This window comes from Oncorhynchus tshawytscha, unplaced genomic scaffold, assembly GCF_018296145.1.
Source record: "Oncorhynchus tshawytscha isolate Ot180627B unplaced genomic scaffold, Otsh_v2.0 Un_contig_37_pilon_pilon, whole genome shotgun sequence".
NCBI classification, from domain to species: domain Eukaryota; kingdom Metazoa; phylum Chordata; class Actinopteri; order Salmoniformes; family Salmonidae; genus Oncorhynchus; species Oncorhynchus tshawytscha.
Genome location: NW_024609825.1, coordinates 637211 through 659748, shown reverse-complemented (window position 1 = coordinate 659748; position 22538 = coordinate 637211). Strand labels below are relative to the sequence as shown.

The following is a 22538-nucleotide window of genomic DNA, read 5'->3' as shown; positions in this document are numbered from 1 at the left end:
AAGAGGCCCATCTCAATAATATGATGTGTTTCCCCACTTGATCCAGAGAGGGTGTTTAACAGTGTTCTTTTTCTGGTGATGTGGAACAATGGACTAGAGGACCAGGGAAGACATACATTCCTTACAACAGTCAGAGAACCATTACTAAAGAAACAGAGGGTCTAGCTGGGATATTGTCAAAGTATTATCTCTTACTGCAGACAGTACATTTCAGGACTGTTTCACCCAGAAAATATGACAGTAACTAAAACCACTGCTGTGTGCAGCATGTGGCCCCAGCCTGCAATGGAAAACACATTTATACTGGTTTCAATATATGCAGATAGGCAAACACCAAATAAAACCCAAAACCAAAGTAAACCAAGAGAGGAGCTCCATTCCATGGGAACATGAGCAGACATGGGCTCTGTGGTCATCATAATGAACTAGAGACTGCAGTTTATACCATCGCTTTTCTCTGCGGTTCTTTAATAATGCTTCTTTATATATTTTATACATTTATTTGACTCTAGTGGGAACGTAACAAAAGGAGACTAGGGAAGCAAGTGGGAGTGGAGTCTAAAGGACAGATTTGTTTGTGTTGAATAAAACCATCTGTTGCAATTGACTGGTGGCCAACAAATCCACTAGAGGAAAAGATACAGAGAGGCTGGACAGAAGTCAACTGAACACAGTATTACATAACATCACCACTGACACTGACTGACCATTGGCACTTTAGGCTGACCACTGGGGTGACTGGTGGTCTGCTTTGCCCTGTCAGTGTGGTAACCATAACCATCTTTAGAGACAGAGCTCAACTGTGCAAGTCACTCTCCTTGCAAACTGTCCAGATTCCAGAACAATCCTAGCACTGCAGCACAAAAAAATGATGAAGCACAAAATGTTTCATTTTCCCTCATGCAGACAAATATGGTAATATTGCATTGCATCTCCAAAATTATTTGTCAAGGGAATATCAACAGTTGATGATTTACTTAATGAGCAATCAAATGTGTCTACCAGTCATTTAAATGTGTGATTATATCATATTTTTCTCACTGAATCTGAAAATAATAAATTAGCTTGTGTTGTGTAAACATGTTAAAGATGTCCCCTGCAAAGTTCCTTCAGTGACAACAGCTTCTCTGTTTTAGGATGATTGAATTTAAAGCAATAAAATCTCATTAGGAAAACAGTGGCAGCTTTAGGGACTGAGCAACTGAAGAGTTATCTTTAGGGACTGAGCAACTGAAGAGTTATCTTTAGGGACTGAGCAACTGAAGAGTTATCTTTAGGGACTGAGCAACTGAAGAGTTATCTTTAGGGACTCTGAGCAACTGAAGAGTTATCTTTAGGGACTGAGCAACTGAAGAGTTATCTTTAGGGACTCTGAGCAACTGAAGAGTTATCTTTAGGGACTGAGCAACTGAAGAGTTATCTTTAGGGACTCTGAGCAACTGAAGAGTTATCTTTAGGGACTGAGCAACTGAAGAGTTATCTTTAGGGACTCTGAGCAACTGAAGAGTTATCTTTAGGGACTGAGCAACTGAAGAGTTATCTTTAGGGACTGAGCAACTGAAGAGTTATCTTTAGGGACTCTGAGCAACTGAAGAGTTATCTTGTTATTTCAGATTTGATTTAGAATTACAAAAATATTTTACAAATACAGGCTTGTATTTTTCTCGATTATGATTGAAAATATATGTTTTTAAGACTTAATTGGACTTCATATTGCTTCAGTATGCCAATAGTGCATATGACATGCAGATGAACATTAGTAGAAAGTCAAAACAATAATCTTCTGGACATTGATTAAAGATTGTGCCTATCTACAATTTATGGGGTGAATATAAACGGAAAAGTTCATTTCAGCAATCAGTAAATGTGTTATGCTACAGCTTATCCTTGATGAAAGAGAGGGTGAGAGGAGAATAGGAAACATCAGTCAAACGATTTCCTCTAAATTGGTTCTGCTCTTTGCATTGAAAATGGACCTCTTCCCCAACATATGTATTTCCTAAATCAAATTAAATCAATACACTAACGTGTAGGGAGGAGAGGATGAGAGAAAGGCTCATGTGGAATTAGAGAAATTATTCTGGTCGAGAGTTCGCTCGTCAAGAGGACAACAGAGATATTTTCTGCTGTGTCTTAAATGTTTCCTTTTTGTCAAAGTCAGTTTCTTAGAAACATGAATACAGGAAGGTAATTCCACTGGGGATTAGTGAGAGGAATCGCGCTCATCACGGCGCATGTCTATAAACTCGTCCAGAATCGCTCGAGGGGGTCTGATTCAGTGCGCAACACTTGGGACAGGACTCTGACGCACTACAGAACCGCGAGGAAGTTTTGAGTGTAGTAATTAATGTACAGCGTCTCACGTGTTTGACCACTGAGTATAATTATAATTTATGTTAGCTTTAAATCAGTACATGTGCGACATTGATAAATTAAAACATATAGCTGTTTGCAGAAGTACAGCGTCTTCGTTCTCGAGGCATCAAGAAAATATAAACAAGGCTGTCACGGAGCTCGCCAGGGACATGGGCCAGCTTTGCGCTGCAACACTCTTACCATTTGGTGCAATCTGCGTTGTTTTTATTTGGGATTGTGGTGCCAGTTCTTTAATAAAATCAAGATTTGCAGTGCTCACTTCAGGGTAAGTTGGCAGTCCGCGCAATTGTGAGGGAACGTTGTAGACGTTAGTCTGTTATTTCCTATCAGAAAAATAAATAAAATATACACTTGATCAAAGTTTAAGAAAAGTGCATGCACATTCAAATGAAGGATTGGTAGGGAATTAGTAAAACTGTCCGGTAACTTGCTATCTGGTTGGACATGGTGATAAATGTTCTATTTAGACCGAATAGTAAACTGAATTTAATATTTATGTGTGATGTGTGAGAGACAATAAAAACAATACTTTGCTTGTAAAAAACGTCGACAATCAGTCAAAGAAAGACCACCACGTTGCTCCAATCATCAAGCCTACCTATCCAATGATCCGTGCGTCCGCAAGTAAAAGGCTGTTGTGATGCGATTGGAATATTGAATGAGATCACGCAAATACAGAGGAGTAGTTACCGGAATCACTCAATGCCAGCTGTAACTTCTGCCCATAGCGTGACATAGGTTATTAAGGTGCACAATAGAGAGGTCTGGACCAGGGAGAAGGAGTTCATAGCCTACATACAATAGTTTGAATGAAGTGGGCAAAGTATAGACCAGAAGAACTTTGAAGCATCTAATTTTTCTCAGAAATGATCATTGAATTCCGTCCTATTACCTCTTAGTTCAGCATTCCAGTTGTAAACGATTTCATGATATTATTATTTCAGTTTATTTTTCCAAGAAAATTATAGACATCTGTATTTTCAAACGAGTTATTGTGTTTCTTAGTCCTGGTCCTGGGGACCCTGAGGGGGTGCACATTTTTGTTTTTGCATTAGCACTACACACCTGCTTTAAATCATCCAAAGCCTGATGATAAATGCACCTCTTTGCAGGGTTATTAAACAAACGTTTTTCTGACAAATAATGCAATCATGTGCTGGCCACTGCATGGCACAATCAGTTACTTTCGTTTTGAAATGTTCTCACTGCTTCACATACAATAGTTGCTGCCATAGAATTGTGATGATGTATTGTAGCATGATGTACTACAGTAGCCATAATGCTTGGGAACTGCTTTGAAAGGGAATTTCCACTATGAAATAACTGCCATTTAATGGAGTGCCTTTCTCTTTAATACCACTCCTATTACTATAGTAACAACATTGTTACCATTACACTTATCTCTTGTCTCCTTTCTCGTGGCTTTGTAAAGGGAGGAGTGTCCAGAAAACAAGGTAGTGACAGTGGAGTACCCCTGTATTACAGCAAGGGGCACGGATGGCACCTGTCTCAGGTAAGAGTGTCCCATCCTTTAAAAAGAAATTGAGAGCCGCACACTCCAGGACAGGCTTTCCCAAACTCGGTCCTCTGGACCCCGAGGGGTGCACATTTTGGTTTTAGCCTCAGCACTACACAGCTGATTCAAATAATCAACTAATCATCAAGCTTTGATAATTTGAATCAGCTGTGGAGTGTTATGGCAAAAACCAAAACGTGCACCCCTTGGGGTCCCCAGGACCACATCTGGGGAATGCTGCTCTAGGAGCTCAGATGCAATAATTTAATAGCAACGTTTCAACAGCCAATCTGTCTCCATCAGGGTTTAATGACAAACACTGCGGGTCACTAATTGATATAGTTTCAAAGAACACACACAGGTGTCTGTAATCATGGGCGGGTGTGGCATGATTTCATTGGTCGATTTTCAAATATCAATAGAGCATATAAAAAAGCATGAATGGATAACATACGATCATAGATACAATTAGGCTACATCATATAGGCCTACAATCACTTTATTTACAATGGATAACAAAAACACAATCACAGGAATGGCTTCAGATCAAACTCTATGTTGAGACTGAAGGGAGCGAGGGCCTTTAAATCAAAGATGCAGATGGCCCCTCGTTTTAACAATAAATTGTCAAGGTCACCCCCTCTCCTAGGGAGGGTGATGTGTTCGATGCCGATATAGTGAAGGGACAAAATAGGGCGGTTTGTTCCGAAAAATGTCCCATCCATCATCTTCACAACCATCCACCATACCGAATGTCTTTAGAATCACACCACTCTACCAATATCCTCTGTGTCAATATCCTACACACACACATACACACACACACACACACACACACACACACACACACACACACACACACGAGAAGCCCCCAGTCTGCAGGTCTGGTTTAAGTCTGAAGCATATGATCTGTGTACTGTCAAGGTTATACCACAGCAATAGAAGTTGTCTCATTTGATTTTTGGCTCCAGACGAGATGTGTGTGGTGGTGGTGGAGTTTTAGCTAGTTTTCTAGTTTTTCCTGCCATGTCTCCCAGGGAAGCGTGGTAAGGACTGTCCCAGGCTGCAAAATATCCTTTAGATGATGGCCATTCATGAAAAGGATTCTGTCTGGTCTGCCTAACCGTGCAAGCAGAGTGAGCTAACCATATAGCTCAGTGTGTCCTGGCAGTCTGCAGGCTTTCTCATGTCTCCATCTCTGTGGTTGTGGTTAGCACAATTACACTGGGTTGTTATGGTGTCGGGCAGCAAACCCACACAGCCACTGAGACGCATTTTTCCTCCCCTCCACGGTGGTTCTCCCCCATACACACACACACACAGTTGACAGTGCATGTCAGAGCAAACAACCAAACCATGAGGTCGAAGGATTGTGTCGATGCACAGATCTGGGGAAGGGTACCAAAATATTTCTGCAGGTTTGGAGGTCCCCAAGAACACAGTGGCCAACATCATTCTTAAATGGAAGTTTGGAACCACCATGACTCCTTCCTAGAGCTGGCCGCCCGGCCAAACTGAGCAATTGGGGGAAAAGGGCCTTGGACAGGGAGGTTACCAAAAACCTGATGGTCACTCTGACAGAGCTCCAGAGTTCCTCTGTGGAGATGGGAGAACCTTCCAGAAGGACAACCATCTCTGCAGCACTCCACCAATCAGGCCTTTATGGTAGAGTGGCCAGATGGAATTTTTGTTGTTGTTGTCAAACAACAGTCAAGCATAGATCATCATGTCACCAGAATAAGACCCTCAATATTTATTGGAAAGGAGCATCAAGCTCATCACAGTGCACTTTCATCAACCTGTAAAGTTCATCATAACTTATTTTATCTGTAGCCTAATAAACTGCATGGTTTTCCAAGTCGTAGTGGGAGAACCACACACCATATCATCAGGTGACTCCAAGTTTACTTTGACATGATGGTTATTATATTAGTATTTGCACAAGGCGTTTCCACCGCCATTTGTCGCATATTACATTTTACAGACACAAACAGATCCCAGCATCTCGAACAAACAAATTATCTGTCGGCATTTATAAAATTGTACCGAAATTCTGGTTTCCACATCCTGTGATTTATGTTCTATACGGTATGACTTTACTTGCATAACAACTGTGGATGATAACTTGGTTACTGTTAATGTTTGTCTAGTTTGCTTCCAGACATATCTACCGGCTTAGTCAAAACGGCTTATGGCTGCATTGGCATAAGTGAAATGTTCTTGCTGGAGTCCATGATATGATCTTTTCTACCTTGACTCACTTATGAACATGACATTTTTTTCTAAATGTTCCATCCATCTTGTCATGTCTGGGCCTGAGTGGGGATACTCTGAAGAAAACTGTTGTGAACTCAGTCACTCACTGGGCCTGCCTGCCACACACTCATCAAACCTCTCAAAGAAATCACAAGAATTGACATAATATTCAGTTCATTCCTGCCCCGACCACTAGATTTCCTCTGCAAACCCCAGTTAAACCCGGCTGCTTAACTCATTATACAGGGTTGACTCTGCACCCAATCATATGCCTCTGTGACCGGGATTCCATCAGAAATGCCAAGTCTGAGCATTCCCTTTCCCCTGTGTGTCAACCACTTGGCTTTCAAGTGGTCTGTGTTCATTAGTAAGACAGACTCCGCTCCATGCCTGGTCACAATCTGCCCATCCACACGACACAGTCTTTCTCTTTTAACTGTGACTCTACTGGAACCTTGACAGGCCTCAGGCCTCAGGGTAGCCCAGAGTTTCCCAACCTGATTTTGTACCGGGGGCTGTACCAAGGAGTAGTAGTACCTTGGATAAGCCCTTAGAACTTGACTTTAACTCTGATGTCAGCCAACCATCTAAGGGACTGGTCACAAGCATCAAGCATCTCAGGGAACGAAGGTTGAGAAACCCAGGGCTAGTGTATGTGTTATGGGCTCAGGCCTCCTCACACAGGACTCCCTCCTCGGGGATGGGGGGCGATGGGGGCTGATAATGACGCCAGGGAGAGGGTCTCGGGTGTCATTGTCCTACAGAGAGATGTGTAGAGTTTCGGCCATTAAACCCTGAGACAACACTGAGCAGGGAGATGCAGAGTCTGGCTGGGACCTCCAGGCCAGGGTGAACAACACTCAGGCTACTCACACTGGCTGCATTCCCCTCGTCTCCTCTCCTTTCCTCCTTCTCTGAGTGCAATGTGTGTGTTCTCCCTGGTGTTAAAGAGCACATAATGCGTGATAATGTGTGTCATTCGAGTGTGCCTGTATGCTTGTGTCCATGGCTCTGACAGGTGATAGTGCAAGCGATGCCTGGAGCGCATGCAGGCCCAGAGTGTATGTACTACGTACTGTTGCTACTACCTCCTGAGTGTTAAGCTCCATCTCATCTCTCTCTCTCTATTTGTTTCCTTGTGGATTTACTGCATTAGACTTGGCTCTCACCTCTGTAGTGTTCTCTCTGTGGGCTCCGTACTCCCTCCGTCACCGCTCTGCTCCCCCTATGGTCCCTACATGTCGACAGGCCGCGGTGGGGCCGTCTGTAAAAAAGTCTGTGACACGCATGGCAGGGGGAACAGGAGGACAGAAGGAAGAGAGTGAGGGAGGGGAGAAGGTGGGAAAAACGTTAAGATTTGTTTTTATCCAAATGAAATAAACCTAGATTCTGGCAATGCCATGTGCTCACCTCGGCAGGGGGCTTGCCTGGAAAACCACGTCAAGGTCTATAAAAAGGACCAGGAAGGGGAAATCACAGGAGGGAGGGAAGCTCTATAGGACAGAGCTCTGGCTTTTATGAACCTCTGTATTCTGCTGCAATTGGTGCCCCGTAGTCCAGTTGATGTGGTGGAACACTGGTAGAGTCAAAGCCAGTAGTGTTGGAGCTAAAGCTGTTGAAGTGTAATGAGGGATTCAACACCAGAACAGTACCATCTCTCTCTCTCCCTCTCTCTCTCTCAACATCGTTGTAGTACACGTGGCTTCCTGCTGTAAGGTCTGGAAACCATCCTATCCCACGGCCCCTGAGCTCACCGTGGAAGAATAAAGAGGGAGGCAGCACAGGAGCGAGTGAGGAAAAAGGAGAGGGGGGGGATCAGAACATACTGAACCAAGTGTGTTCTGTCCAGTCCTGTCTCTTTGTGCTCTGGTTTTATCATTAAAGAAGGTGGGAGGAAGCAGGCCTGCAACGTCTTCAAAGTGTGTGTGTGTGTGTGTGTGTGTGTGTGTGTGTGTGTGTGTGTGTGTGTGTGTGTGTGTGTGTGTGTGTGTGTGTGTGTGTGTGTGTGTGTGTGTGTGTGTGTGTGTGTGTGTGTGTGTGTGTGGGGGGGGAACTCTACTAAGCCCCCTGTGATTCGCTGTCCAGGACACTGAGGTCTCCCCCTACAAGCCATAAAACAAGGGGCTATATAATACATACATCATACCTACCCTGGTAAGCCCTGTCTGTCAGTCAATCACTGACACTAAATTGATCAACAATAAACAGAGAATAGGTGCTAAAATGAGTCATGTCAGTAATGAGGACCAGATGCGCGCGCGTGTGTGTGTGTGTGTGTGTGTGTGTGTGTGTGTGTGTGTGTGTGTATCCAGTCAGGTCTGAACCCCACGCTGTGCTCCAATAAGGTTCTGACAGGGTTACTATCTTCAGCCATGGCCTCATCAGACTCACTACACCACCAGCAACCAGCACGTTAGCCACGAAATGAGGAGTGAAATATCCCACCACTTCCACCCAATGATACAAGCTTAGGTTATAAAAGGTTCACAGAGACATGTCTTCTCTTGCCAAGAGTACATCAGGACAGCTCATTCACCCTAAACACATAGTGAAACTGGGATCTATCACACATTGTTTACATTGCATCTAGGAATTCCATGGGGTGTCCTATTCTAACTAGTATACTTTTTTATATTTGGCATTTCTTCCTCAGTGTGTTTTGAATGGCAATCAAGCTGTGGCAACACTGTTCTGAGTACTGCCGTAATACTGTTTCATTACAGGGGAAATATTATCCATTTCTCTGTTTCTCACAAAACGCTTTTTTACAAGAGGTTCACTTCCTGTCTTTAATGGTAAAGTCTAATAAGTCTAATAATTTGCGTAGATCGGTATTATTGTTGGACTCTCGTAAATATCAAGTAATCATTGTACATCTTTTTCTAATTAACATTCACCTGAACAGCGCTCTGTACAAACACAATGCCTGTTATTCATTACCGTTCCACAGAGCAGCACATTTATTTCTTTTTCTTGAATTTTACCCCTTTTTCTCCCCAATTTCGTGGTATCCAATTGTTTTTTAGTAGCTACTATCTTGTCTCATCGCTACAACTCCCGTACGGACTCGGAAGAGACGAGGTTGAAAGTCATGCATCCTCCAATACACAACCCAACCAAGCCGCACTGCTTCTTAACACAGCGCGCATCCAACCTGGAAGCCAGCCGCACCAATGTGTCAGAGGAAACACCGTGCACCTGGCAACCTTGGTTAGCGTGCACTGCGCCCTGCCCGCCACAGGAGTCGCTGGTGCGCAATGAGACAAGGATATCCCTACCGGCCAAACCCTCCCCAACCCGGACGACGCTAGGCCAATTGTGCGTCGCCCCACGGACCTCCCAGTCGCGGCCAGTTACGACAGAGCCTGGGCGTGAATCCAGGGTCTCTGGTGGCACAGCTGGCGCTACAGTACAGCGCCCTTAACCACTGCACCACCCGGGAGGCCCTCGGGTAAGCACATTTCTGTACGGCTATGATGTCAACACTAATATGTCAGCAATACAAATCACCCACTAGGTGATTAAAGTCTGTAATGGCATCGTCAGCATGTTGTTTGAAGTACAGCACAGAGAAGCAGCTGTGTACTGTATAGAGAGTACATGTTTTTGTATCACAGAATTGTGGGGAGGGGTGGGGGTGAAGGGGGAGGGGTGAAGGAATGAAAAGGGAGAGATGAAATAAAGGAAGTTTGCAGTGGTAAAGATGAGGAGTCACAGTCGGACACAACAAACATAATCTCTCCATGCAGTGGGGCCATTTCAACCCTCACACCTCCAGGGCGTCTCCCTCTGAGTCCTGGAAGGTTCTGGAAGACTTTCATCTCTTATCAGTCCATTACCTTCAGCCCTGGTTAAGGACTATGGTGTGATCTCAGCGTAGAATCCTTAAAAAAGACCAGTCTGTAGCCTGGTTTCCTTTCCTGGCAGTAGAGCACTCACAGACACGTCATTAAGACAGATCCATCATTAGTTTGGCTTTAGACTCCCTTCTCAGTTACTGGCTGCTCTCACTACATTACCTGTAATCTGGACTTCATCTCTCTCTTAGGCCCTTTGTTGTCCTCATAGGGTCCATTCTTTCTCTTGCTGTTACTCTCCCTTTACCCTTGTCTCTTCCTTCTCCCCCCCCTCTCTCTCTCCATACCCTCCCCCTCCCCCCTCTTTCCTTCCAATCTCTCCCTCCCTCCCGTTCTCCCTCTCTCTCTGTCGTCAGGTAAGGCTCCCGGCCAGTTCACATGCCTGTCGTTGAGAGGTTGTGAAGCTCAGAAGGGTCAGAGATGGCACATTCCTGGGGTGACACACGGCTCTGGGTTGACCTTGGGTCACATAGGCCAGCGGCCCTTCATATTGCCTGGGGGGAACCGAGGGTAGGCACTGGCACTGGGAATAGACCTGGGAGCTTTAGGGCCTGTAATGAGAGGGGTCATAAAAGAGATGGAGAGTGACAGAGAGGAATAGGGGGCGAGAGAGGGGACGATTTGTGTCATTCTCTGGCCCAACATTAACTGGCTATGGCTTTATGAGTGGTGTTATACCCTTTTCACACTACCGTGCAGACATGAACCATACTGTGCTGGGCTGGCTCTGATATATTATTTTCACATTGTCCTTCCTAGCACGTTTCCAGCAATTATGGTTGATGTTTCACCAGGTCAGCCGTGGGAATAGAGATAGGTTGTTGGAATTTTAGACCAGGCATTGTTGATGGAGTGAGGACCTGTGAAGACAGAAGCGGTAGGAGGTGGGTTAGAGGTGACAGAGGAGTGTTGGTGCTGTTTGGGAACTGTAGCGTGGCTGCGCTTGTGGAAGTGGTGCAGACCTCCTGTGCTCTCAGTGAAAGAGTCCACTGTCTGACTAACAGCCTTCCCCACTCTGATGTGTCCCCAGAGAGACCGCAGGCTGAAAGTGTGCTGACAGGATAAATAAACAGAGAGAGGACGTGCTCACATCTCAGCACACTAACACCTTCACGTGTATACTCACACGGCACAAGAACAAGACGCTTATACACTAACACCCGTACATACCCACACACACCTTTACATAACAGCCTAACACCCTGCTATATGAGGAAACACAGAGAAAACAACAGACCCTCTTAAAACTAACACCCTCATCGATTATACACACAGGACTGACGCTTTTACTTAAACACAAAGACAGAGATAGATGAAGAGGGCACAACAAAAACTTTTCCACCTCAGGAGACTGAAAAGATTTGGCATGAGTCCTCAGATCTTCAAAAGGTTCTACTGCTGCACTATCAAGAGCATCCTGGTTGCATCACTGCCTGGTATGGCAACTGCTTGGCCTCCGACTGCAAGGCACTACAGAGGGTAGTGTGAACGGCACCGTACATCACTGGGGCCAAGCTTCCTGCCATCCAGGACCTCTATACCAGGCGGTGTCAGAGGAAGGGCCTAAAAATTGTCAAAGACTCCAGCCACCCTAGTCATAGATTGTTCTCTCTGCTACCGCATAGCAAGCGGTACCGGAGCGCCAAGTCTTGGTCCAAGAGGCTTCGAAACAGTTTCTACCCCCAAGCCATAAGACTCCTGAACAGCTAGTCAAATGGCTACCCAGACTACTTGCATTGCCCCCCCTCCTTTTACAACGCTGCTACTCTTTGTTATTATCTATGCATATTTACTTCAATAACTCTACCTACATGTACTGTACATTTTACCTCAATTACCTCGACTAATTACCTCGGTTACCTCGGTGCTCCTGCACATTGACTCTGTAACGATACCGGGCCCCCTGTACATAGTCTCGTTATTGTTACTTTACTGCTGCTCTTTAATTACTTGTTACTTTTTATTTCTTATTCTTATTGGTATTTTTGTATTCATTTTTTAAAACTGCGTTGTTGGTTAGTGGCTCGTAAGTAAGCATTTCACTGTAAGGACTACACCTGTTGTATTCGGCGCATGTGACTAATACAATTTAATTTGATTTGAGACAATCATCCATACATAGAGAGGCAGACTTATAAACAGGATAACATCAATTAAAAAACTGCAAAGCACACTGCACACACACACCCACACAAAGACATCAACATGACAGATATGTAAGAGTAGAAACACACACAGACACGGTCTCTTCTGTCCTGAAGTGTCAAGGGGTCCGTGACCTCCACCGAGGTCCACATCCTGTGTTTCTGACTCACAGAGCACCACATGAAGGACCATCAAGCACAAATGACACAAAAGCTACATCTCTCTTTCTTTCTCTCCTTCTCACTCTCCGTCCATTCTCTTCCTCTCCTCAACGTGTCAACATCTCCCTGTCTCATTTCCTCCACGCTGCGTTTCCTCCTCCATCGCCATAACAACCCCCTTAAGTCATCTCCCCTCTCTCTCTGATGAGTCTGGGAGTTGACAGAGTAAATATGATACATAACGTTGCGTCACAAGACACCTAATGATACTGTTGTCCCTGTTCGCTATCTTCCCCATATCTAGAAACAGAAACACTATCTGAGGTCCAGGGAGCAATCCTGTACTGAGTGAGTGGAACTGTTAATACATAGTGACTTCAGTCTGGTTTATGGAAAGCATCATTCCAGATTGGTCTCTGCTCTGCTGTCTCTGTGTAACCTCAGTCCTGTCTGTCCAGGCTGCAGACGGTTGGGGGGGTCTATAATGAATATCCAGTCTTTGTAGCGCATTCCTGCCACGAAAGCACAAATAAATCACGCCAGCCTGGATGGAAAACAATAACATTGAGCTCTCCTCCCTGGAGGGAGACCCTTGCTAAAGTACATAATCTGGAGTGTAAAGTGATCCTGCTCTGGCCTGTACTCTGGATCCTGTCTTGCTATTTCTCCAGCGTCTCTGTGCTGTTTTTGGCAGCAGCATTGTAGTGTAGAGCCTGTGTAGGCCCTTGGTACGTCCCTCTCTCTGCAGGTAGTCACTGGGTCACCACCAGCACAAAGGAGGACAAGGGGGAACACAGGGACAGGGATGTCCAGGGATGGTGCTCCCAAGACGGACTCGTAGCTGGGTGACTTGCATGGTCAGACAGACCTGGTGGGTCTGTAGGCACTATGTTAGAGTGTGGAGCATCAAGAGAAGCAGTGTCTAACAGCAGGAATACCCTCAGGGTGACACAGGGACTCATCTTCTGAAGGAACTTAAACAGACAACATGCTTGTTGATGCAGAATGTAGAAACACAGAAGAATCGAATGGGCAAAAAGACCATAGAATCCGACCATCAGTGTTGATAACCTGGGAGTAGAGAAAGATACACTCTTCATCAGTACCATATGATAACCCTTTTTGGTTCCAGGTAGAACCCTCTGTATAAAGGGTTCAACATGGAACCTAAAAGAGTTCTACCTTACAGCTTAAAACTCTGTAAGGTTCCAGATAGCAACTGTACTTTCCTAACCTTGTTAGTCACTTGACCTTGATGTTTGTCTGTATTGTGAAGAGTGCAGAGAACTGAAGGAAGAGCCTGGTCTGGGAGCTCTCCTCCTCAAGGCTGTGTTTAACAGTCCTGTCAGTGTCACACATCACTCTCACTAATAACCCCTGCCCTTGTTTCCTGACATTAACAAGATGCACCCAATTACTGACTGCTCTGGGCCCCAGACGCACACACACACACACGCACACACACACACACACGTACACACGCACACACACACACACACACATACGCACACACGCACGCACACACACACATACGCACACACGCACACACACACACGCACACACACGCGCACACATGCACACATGCACGCGGGGGAGCATGAGAAGCGGTTATCTCACTGTGGAGGACAGTGATGTAGCTTTAGTGGTTTGGTCTTTTCCCTTTAAGATCCGAGAACAGTGTTAATCAACAGAGACCCCTACATTCCCAAACATCAACAGACAGGTCATCACACGGTGAGCAGTTTATACAGACCACAGACCACTGAAGAGCATGTATCATCAATCAGAGACACCTCTAGCATTTAATATGACATTTGAGTCATTTAGCAGACGCTCTTATCCAGAGCCACTTACAGTTAGTACATTAATCTTAAGATGGCCAGGTGGGACAACCACATATCTCAGTCATAGTAAGTCCATTTGTCCTCAATAAAGTAGCTATCAGCAAAGAGAGCAAGAAAGGGGGGGAAAGTAAAGTTAGCTCACAAAATGCTTTCTTTCTTTTTTTTGCAGGTCCCAGATCAGATCAGGGGCAGTGTGGGGTCAGGTCTCTGTGACTGACAGGCTGTCTGTTGATGTTTTGAGTAGGGCAGTGGAGCAGTGGACTATGAGAGCAGAGGTTGTGTGTTGATGTTATGAGTGGACACTCAGAGAGACCAGAGGCTGCCAGTCATAGTCTCCCCTTGCTGGCTGTACATCTTCAGCCCAGACAGACAGACAGACAGACAGACAGACAGACAGACAGACAGACAGACAGACAGACAGACAGACAGACAGACAGACAGACAGACAGACAGACAGACAGACAGACAGACAGACAGACAGACAGACAGACAGACAGACAGACAGACAGACAGACAGACAGACAGACAGACAGACAGACAGACAGACAGACAGACAGACAGACAGACAGACAGACAGACAGACAGACAGACAGACAGACAGACAGACAGACAGACAGACAGACAGACAGACAGACAGACAGACAGACAGACAGACAGACAGACAGACAGACAGACAGACAGACAGACAGACAGACAGACAGACAGACAGACAGACAGACAGACAGACAGACAGACAGACAGACAGACAGACAGACAGACAGACAGACAGACAGACAGACAGACAGACAGACAGACAGACAGACAGACAGACAGACAGACAGACAGACAGACAGACAGACAGACAGACAGACAGACAGACAGACAGACAGACAGACAGACAGACAGACAGACAGACAGACAGACAGACAGACAGACAGACAGACAGACAGACAGACAGACAGACAGACAGACAGACAGACAGACAGACAGACAGACAGACAGACAGACAGACAGACAGACAGACAGACAGACAGACAGACAGACAGACAGACAGACAGACAGACAGACAGACAGACAGACAGACAGACAGACAGACAGACAGACAGACAGACAGACAGACAGACAGACAGACAGACAGACAGACAGACAGACAGACAGACAGACAGACAGACAGACAGACAGACAGACAGACAGACAGACAGACAGACAGACAGACAGACAGACAGACAGACAGACAGACAGACAGACAGACAGACAGACAGACAGACAGACAGACAGACAGACAGACAGACAGACAGACAGACAGACAGACAGACAGACAGACAGACAGACAGACAGACAGACAGACAGACAGACAGACAGACAGACAGACAGACAGACAGACAGACAGACAGACAGACAGACAGACAGACAGACAGACAGACAGACAGACAGACAGACAGACAGACAGACAGACAGACAGACAGACAGACAGACAGACAGACAGACAGACAGACAGACAGACAGACAGACAGACAGACAGACAGACAGACAGACAGACAGACAGACAGACAGACAGACAGACAGACAGACAGACAGACAGACAGACAGACAGACAGACAGACAGACAGACAGACAGACAGACAGACAGACAGACAGACAGACAGACAGACAGACAGACAGACAGACAGACAGACAGACAGACAGACAGACAGACAGACAGACAGACAGACAGGGCCCACATCTGCTATTCATTAGCCCAGCCTGGCCCTCTCCTCTCTGGGCGCACTGACTGGAGGGACAGGAGGTGGCCTGGAGAGGGATGTCCTTCGGGCCCCTGGCCAGAGCCCCTAGCAGCCCCCCAGTACTGTCCCATCCCAACCCCAGCTCAACACAGCACATCCCAGCTATGAGCCAGAGATTAAAGCGCCAGTCCGTCATGTGGCTTTAATCAGGCCCTGGCCAGGCCCATAGTTTTGTAAGTTATTTATCATTCAGAAGAGGGAGTGGGGGAGGGTCTTATAGGAGTGATTTAGGGTTATGTTGCATGGAGGTTGGAGAAGAATAAAAGCAAGTTGTGGTCTTGAGGGACCTTCAGTGAGGTACCATGCTAAATTCCCTCCATCAAGAGCGCGCCGTTTTCGGGGCAGGAGTTGTGTTCCTCCCTCCTCGTTTAGGGTCTGTGTTATTTGGGTTCTGTCATTCTATGAGTGTTCCAATATCTCTTTCCATCGTTTCCTATTCCGCAGGTCCATCCCTAATGCCTGTAACATGTGGTGTTTTGGCTTGCTGTGTGTGAGGATGATGCTCTTTGTTCAGCTGTCTCTTGACCATCTAGGCTAGTGCTGCTAGGAAGTGGGGATGGAGGTAAGGGATCTGGTGCTAATGAGGAGCTTTGGTCCTAAAGACAATTGACAGGCTGGGTGTTACCAGAGAGGAAGAGGCGAAGCGAGAGGGTTTACTCCTGTCAAAATCTGTCCACGATTAGCAGACTGATAAGCAGACCGTCTGCCTTCCTGCCTTTGGGACAACGACTCCCATTCAGTGGCTGTGTAGAGCTGTTCATTATGTGAAGGGAAGGATACAGCAGCTGGGAAATGAGTTATTGGCTCATGCTACTGTCTGTCTGTGTGTTTATCCACAGGAGGAAATGCTGTGAGGGCTTCAGGTTCGTGATGGGCCAGTGCATACCTGAAAGTAGGTTAAAGAAATACAGCATTTCTACTCACCAAGTCAGATACTTTACTCAGTGCCTGTAATTACACCTGGGCACCTGTACACAGACAGAATGCACATTACAGTGCCAAATTAACCCATTACTGAACTGCAAATTGTTTCAAAAGTAAAATAGCATCTCATTCCATAAATTGTCAATATTGTACAATGACACACCATGACCAATAGAGGGCAACATTACACAGGAATATTATTGGACATTCAGGGTTATTATGGAGCTGTTAGCTTTGCATGTAAGATCCTATCTGTGCATGTCCCTATTGATGAACCAATCCCTCCCCTCTCTCTGCTCCAGATGTGGATGTGTGTTCTGGCTCCCCCTGTGAACAGCAATGTACCGACAACTTTGGACGGGTTGTCTGCACCTGTTACCCCGGATACCGCTTTGATCGAGAGAGGCATCGCAACCACCAGACCTACTGTTTAGGTAAGTCCACTACCTGTTTATCTGCCAATCAGCTTTTTATCAGCCTGTTTGTCAGCCAATCAGCACTGTTTTCTTTTGTATGAATCTTAATTTAACATCCTGCATCAGAGCAACCGCTCTCTCTCCCTCTCTCTGATTAGAGCAGCCTAAATGCAGCCTTAATCAGGTGTAAAGTAACAGCTGGTGTTGTGTCTCCCACACCACAGACATCGATGAGTGTGTGGAGTCTGACGGCAGTGTCTGTGATCACAGCTGCGAGAACACCGTGGGCAGCTTCCTGTGTCGCTGTCACAGGGGTTACATCCTGGCACCGGACAAGCACTCCTGTATACCCAGTCACAACCGTGGGTGTTGAGTATACTACTATACTACTGCTACCGCAGCTACACTACCTCTGGGCTTAGCTCACTAGTACCTTCCTGTGTGTCTTCAGCCTGAGGGTACAGTACTGTTTATGTGTTTGAGAGGGTGAACATAGACTACTAGACTTTGTTTTTGTGTTCCTTATTCTGTTGTGTTACTTACTCTGTGACAAGCCTGTCTCTCTGAGAGTCTCTTTGTCTTTCTGTCAGTGAGCTCGTCAGTGAAGTCTGACACCCTGATGAGTGCTGGCTCCTGCTCCCTCACCTGTCAGGACTTTGTCAACATGAGGAACAGCCTGCTGCAGCTCAAACTGAGGCTGGGCAGCACTCAGTCACCTAACCAGGTACATCTACATCACAGCACTAACTACTGCACATCCTACTTACACTGCTGTTCCATACAAACACAGAGACACACTAACCAGGTATATCTACATCACAACACTAACTACTACACATCCTACTTACACTGCTGTTCCATACAAACACAGAGACACACTAACCAGGTACATCTACATCACAACACTAACTACTACACATCCTACTTACACTGCTGTTCCATACAAACACAGAGACACACTAACCAGGTACATCTACATCACAACACTAACTACTACACATCCTACTTACACTGCTGTTCCATACAAACACAGAGATACACTAACCAGGTACATCTACATCACAGCACTAACTACTACACATCCTACTTACACTGCTGTTCCATACAAACACAGAGACACACTAACCAGGTACATCTACATCACAGCACTAACTACTGCACATCCTACTTACACTGCTGTTCCATACAAACACAGAGATACACTAACCAGGTACATCTACATCACAGCACTAACTACTGCACATCCTACTTACACTGCTGTTCCATACAAACACAGAGACACACTAACCAGGTACATCTACATCACAGCACTAACTACTGCACATCCTACTTACACTGCTGTTCCATACAAACACAGAGACACACTAACCAGGTACATCTACATCACAGCACTAACTACTGCACATCCTACTTACACTGCTGTTCCATACAAACACAGAGACACACTAACCAGGTACATCTACATCACAGCACTAACTACTGCACATCCTACTTACACTGCTGTTCCATACAAACACAGAGACACACTAACCAGGTACATCTACATCACAACACTAACTACTGCACATCCTACTTACACTGCTGTTCCATACAAACACAGAGACACACTAACCAGGTACATCTACATCACAACACTAACTACTGCACATCCTACTTACACTGCTGTTCCATACAAACACAGAGATACACTAACCAGGTACATCTACATCACAACACTAACTACTGCACATCCTACTTACACTGCTGTTCCATACAAACACAGAGATACACTAACCAGGTACATCTACATCACAACACTAACTACTACACATCCTACTTACACTGCTGTTCCATACAAACACAGAGACACACTAACCAGGTACATCTACATCACAGCACTAACTACTGCACATCCTACTTACACTGCTGTTCCATACAAACACAGAGACACACTAACCAGGTACATCTACATCACAGCACTAACTACTGCACATCCTACTTACACTGCTGTTCCATACAAACACAGAGACACACTAACCAGGTATATCTACATCACAGCACTAACTACTGCACATCCTACTTACACTGCTGTTCCATACAAACACAGAGACACACTAACCAGGTATATCTACATCACAGCACTAACTACTGCACATCCTACTTACACTGCTGTTCCATACAAACACAGAGACACACTAACCAGGTACATCTACATCACAGCACTAACTACTACACATCCTACTTACACTGCTGTTCCATACAAACACAGAGACACACTAACCAGAGATACACTAACCGTAAACTAGCCTTGCCAGACTTGATGTCTCACAATGGAAGTCTGACCAAATTCAGACCACAGTGAGACAGGTTATTGTACTATACTACCTGTGTGTGTACCTGTGTGTGTGTAGGTGTTGTCTCCTGGCCTGGCTAACAGCAGTGATAAGCCGTCTGCTGGGAGGTTGGGGAAAGGTCCTGACACCCCCGCCCTCCCTGGTCCTCCTGGCTCTCCAGGATCCCGTGGGGTCCCAGGTAAGAGTTGTCTGCTCTTTCTCTGAATCTTTCTCTCTCTCTGTATCTCTCTGTGTACTGCCTATGTCAGCTGTTTGTTGGCTGATATTCAGGTTATCTCCTTGGTTCCTCTTACATCCCTTTATTCTTGGATCCCAGGCCAATCAGGAGTGCCGGGGGAGAAGGGAGAGCCTGGAGAGAGAGGCCTGACCGGCCCCCTGGGGCCACGGGGAGACATGGGCCCTATGGGCCCCGAGCCTGACCTGGAGCACATCAAGAGGGGTCGCAGAGGAACTGTGGTAATCTTATTATTGCTTCCCCGATAACATGCTGTTGGGCCTATTAGTCCAAGCAGACCTCAACACATCCATAGCTGCAGAGATACATTATTACAATAAATGTTGCATGGGAGGAGCTGTAGCTCCCGAATAAAAACATTTAAAACCATATTTCTGTATCTCCTTTTTCCAACAGGGACCTCCTGGCGCACCAGGCAGAGATGGACTGAAGGTCAGTCTAACAGTCTATCCGTGTGTCTGTGGGTGTTTAGTACATGCTTGTGTGTGTCCTGTATGTGTTAAAACTATCCTGTAAATGTTTCAAAGCTGTTAACTGGAACACTAACACTTTTCTCCCCACTCTGAGAGCTCTGAGCTGCCGATGTGGACTCTTATAGAAGTCTGTGTGAATGTTGGAAGTATGTAACTGGACGTTTCTGGATGTTTTCTTCTCTTTAGGGTGACAGGGGAACTCCTGGTCCCAGAGGTCTACCAGTGAGTCTGCTCTCTATATTTGCCAGCTAGGCTTTGAAGTATTTTTAAATGCATTATCATCATAGTCATCTTGTTGATCTATTCTATGTATTATCAGATTCCAAGCATACAATAAATCCACCCTAAAGCATGCAACATGCTTTACAGGTTGAAATCTAATTCACTGATGTGTGGACAGAGATATTAAAGCCTCCGTATCTTTCCCCAGGGACCTCCCGGCTCCTTTGACTTCCTCCTGGTCATGATGGCCGACATTCGCATTGACATCATCGAGCTGCAGGAGCAAGTGTTTGGGAAGAGGCGGGGCCTCTCCTTAGACAACCCACCCCACTCCAGCGGAGAGACAGGGTTCGGAGAGTGGAGCTCCGGACAAGGAGAGCTCATGCTCAATACCTGAACTCCATAACCCTGCCCACGGCAACGGTCACTCAAAACGATAAGCCAAAGGGAACTAATTAATCAACTGGCTCTTGTAAAGCAGAGACATTGAACTGACTGAACTGACTCCTTTCCTCCAGTGAAACCTTGTCTCTAAAACCCAAAAAGGACTGTATGAGTTGAGGAGACCTCTGATCAGCTCTCTCCTGTCAGAGACATAGACTATAAACAAACGGAGAGACAGAGAGAGGGAGAGAGAGAGAATGGCAAAGAACCACTGACCGTCCAAACCAAACCACTGTAAGCTTTGCCTTGCCGCCTTGATGTTTCCTTCGTGCCTGGCCTGGTCTGACTGAGGAGAGGGGGTATGCCTTTGCGTGCAAGCCACAAGGGGGTGATGGTTGTAGCACTGTGAGACTGTGTCTTTGTGCTCTCTGATCTGAACGGCTTCAAACACAGCAGGGGCTTTATCGTCTGCATCTCTTCCTGTTCCTGTCAAATCTGTACAGTCCGAGGAGAGGAGACGCCGGTCGGTCGCTGCCTGACACTGCTTACCTGCCCTGCAGGGCCTAGAACCAGACTCAGGCCCCAGACTGCACCTGTCCATGCAACAACCCAACTCAACAGCTTTTATACCGCTGTCACTAAACTACAGACTCTCTGAAGCATCTTTAGAGATACAGTACATATACTATATTAGCAAAACTATGTGGATACCTGCTCATCCAACAGTTAGATTTTTTTATTTCACCTTTATTTAACCAGGTAGGCTAGTTGAGAACAAGTTCTCATTTACAACTGTGACCTGGCCAAGATAAAGCATAGCAGTGTGAACAGACAACAACACAGAGTTACACATGGAGTAAACAATAAACAAGTCAATAACACAGTAGAAAAAAAGAGAAAAAAAGAGTCTATACATTGTGTGCAAAAGGCAGAATAATTACAATTTAGCAGATTAACACTGGAGTGATAAATGATCAGATGGTCATGTGCAGGTAGAGATACTGGTGTGCAAAAGAGCAGAAATGTAAATAAATAAAAACAGTATGGGGATGAGGTAGGTAAATTGGGTGGGCTATTTACCGATGGACTATGTACAGCTGCAGCGATCGGTTAGCTGCTCAATTAGCAGATGTTTAAAGTTGGTGAGGGAGATAAAAGTCTCCAACTTCAGCGATTTTTGCAATTCGTTCCAGTCACAGGCAGCAGAGAACTGGAAGGAAAGGCGGCCAAATGAGGTGTTGGCTTTAGGGATGATCAGTGAGATACACCTGCTGGAGCGCGTGCTACGGGTGGGTGTTGCCATCGTGACCAGTGAACTGAGATAAGGCGGAGCTTTACCTAGCATGGACTTGTAGATGACCTGGAGCCAGTGGGTCTGGCGACGAATATTTAGCGAGGACCAGCCGACTAGAGCATACAGGTCGCAGTGGTGGGTGGTATAAGGTGCTTTAGTAACAAAACGGATGGCACTGTGATAAACTGCATCCAGTTTGCTGAGTAGAGTATTGGAAGCTATTTTGTAGATGACATCGCCGAAGTCGAGGATCGGTAGGATAGTCAGTTTTACTAGGGTAAGTTTGGCGGCGTGTGTGAAGGAGGCTTTGTTGCGGAATAGAAAGCAGACTCAAGATTT

At 45.8% G+C, this 22538-nt stretch overlaps 1 protein-coding gene across 1 annotated transcript; it reads left to right on the top strand.

The window, feature by feature from the left end:
* Positions 1-2285: 2285 nt before the first annotated feature.
* LOC112264230 (collagen and calcium-binding EGF domain-containing protein 1-like) lies at positions 2286-21645 on the top strand. The gene is made up of 11 exons (XM_024440793.2): positions 2286-2641; positions 3809-3889; positions 16758-16810; positions 17145-17276; positions 17483-17620; positions 17849-17982; positions 19649-19769; positions 19908-20047; positions 20223-20258; positions 20486-20521; positions 20730-21645. Exons 1-11 carry the CDS (start codon positions 2394-2396, stop codon positions 20916-20918), a joined length of 1308 nt encoding a protein of 435 aa, XP_024296561.2. The 5' UTR covers positions 2286-2393; the 3' UTR covers positions 20919-21645.
* The last annotated feature ends 893 nt before the right edge of the window (positions 21646-22538 follow it).

Coding starts and splice junctions, on each gene's coding strand:
- LOC112264230 (XM_024440793.2), top strand. CDS start 2,394: ATGTTAGCTTTAAATCAGTACATGTGCGACATTGATAAATTAAAACAT. Junction 2,642..3,808: donor TTTGCAGTGCTCACTTCAGG/GTAAGTTGGCAG, acceptor GGCTTTGTAAAG/GGAGGAGTGTCCAGAAAACA. Junction 20,048..20,222: donor GGGGTCGCAGAGGAACTGTG/GTAATCTTATTA, acceptor TTTTTCCAACAG/GGACCTCCTGGCGCACCAGG.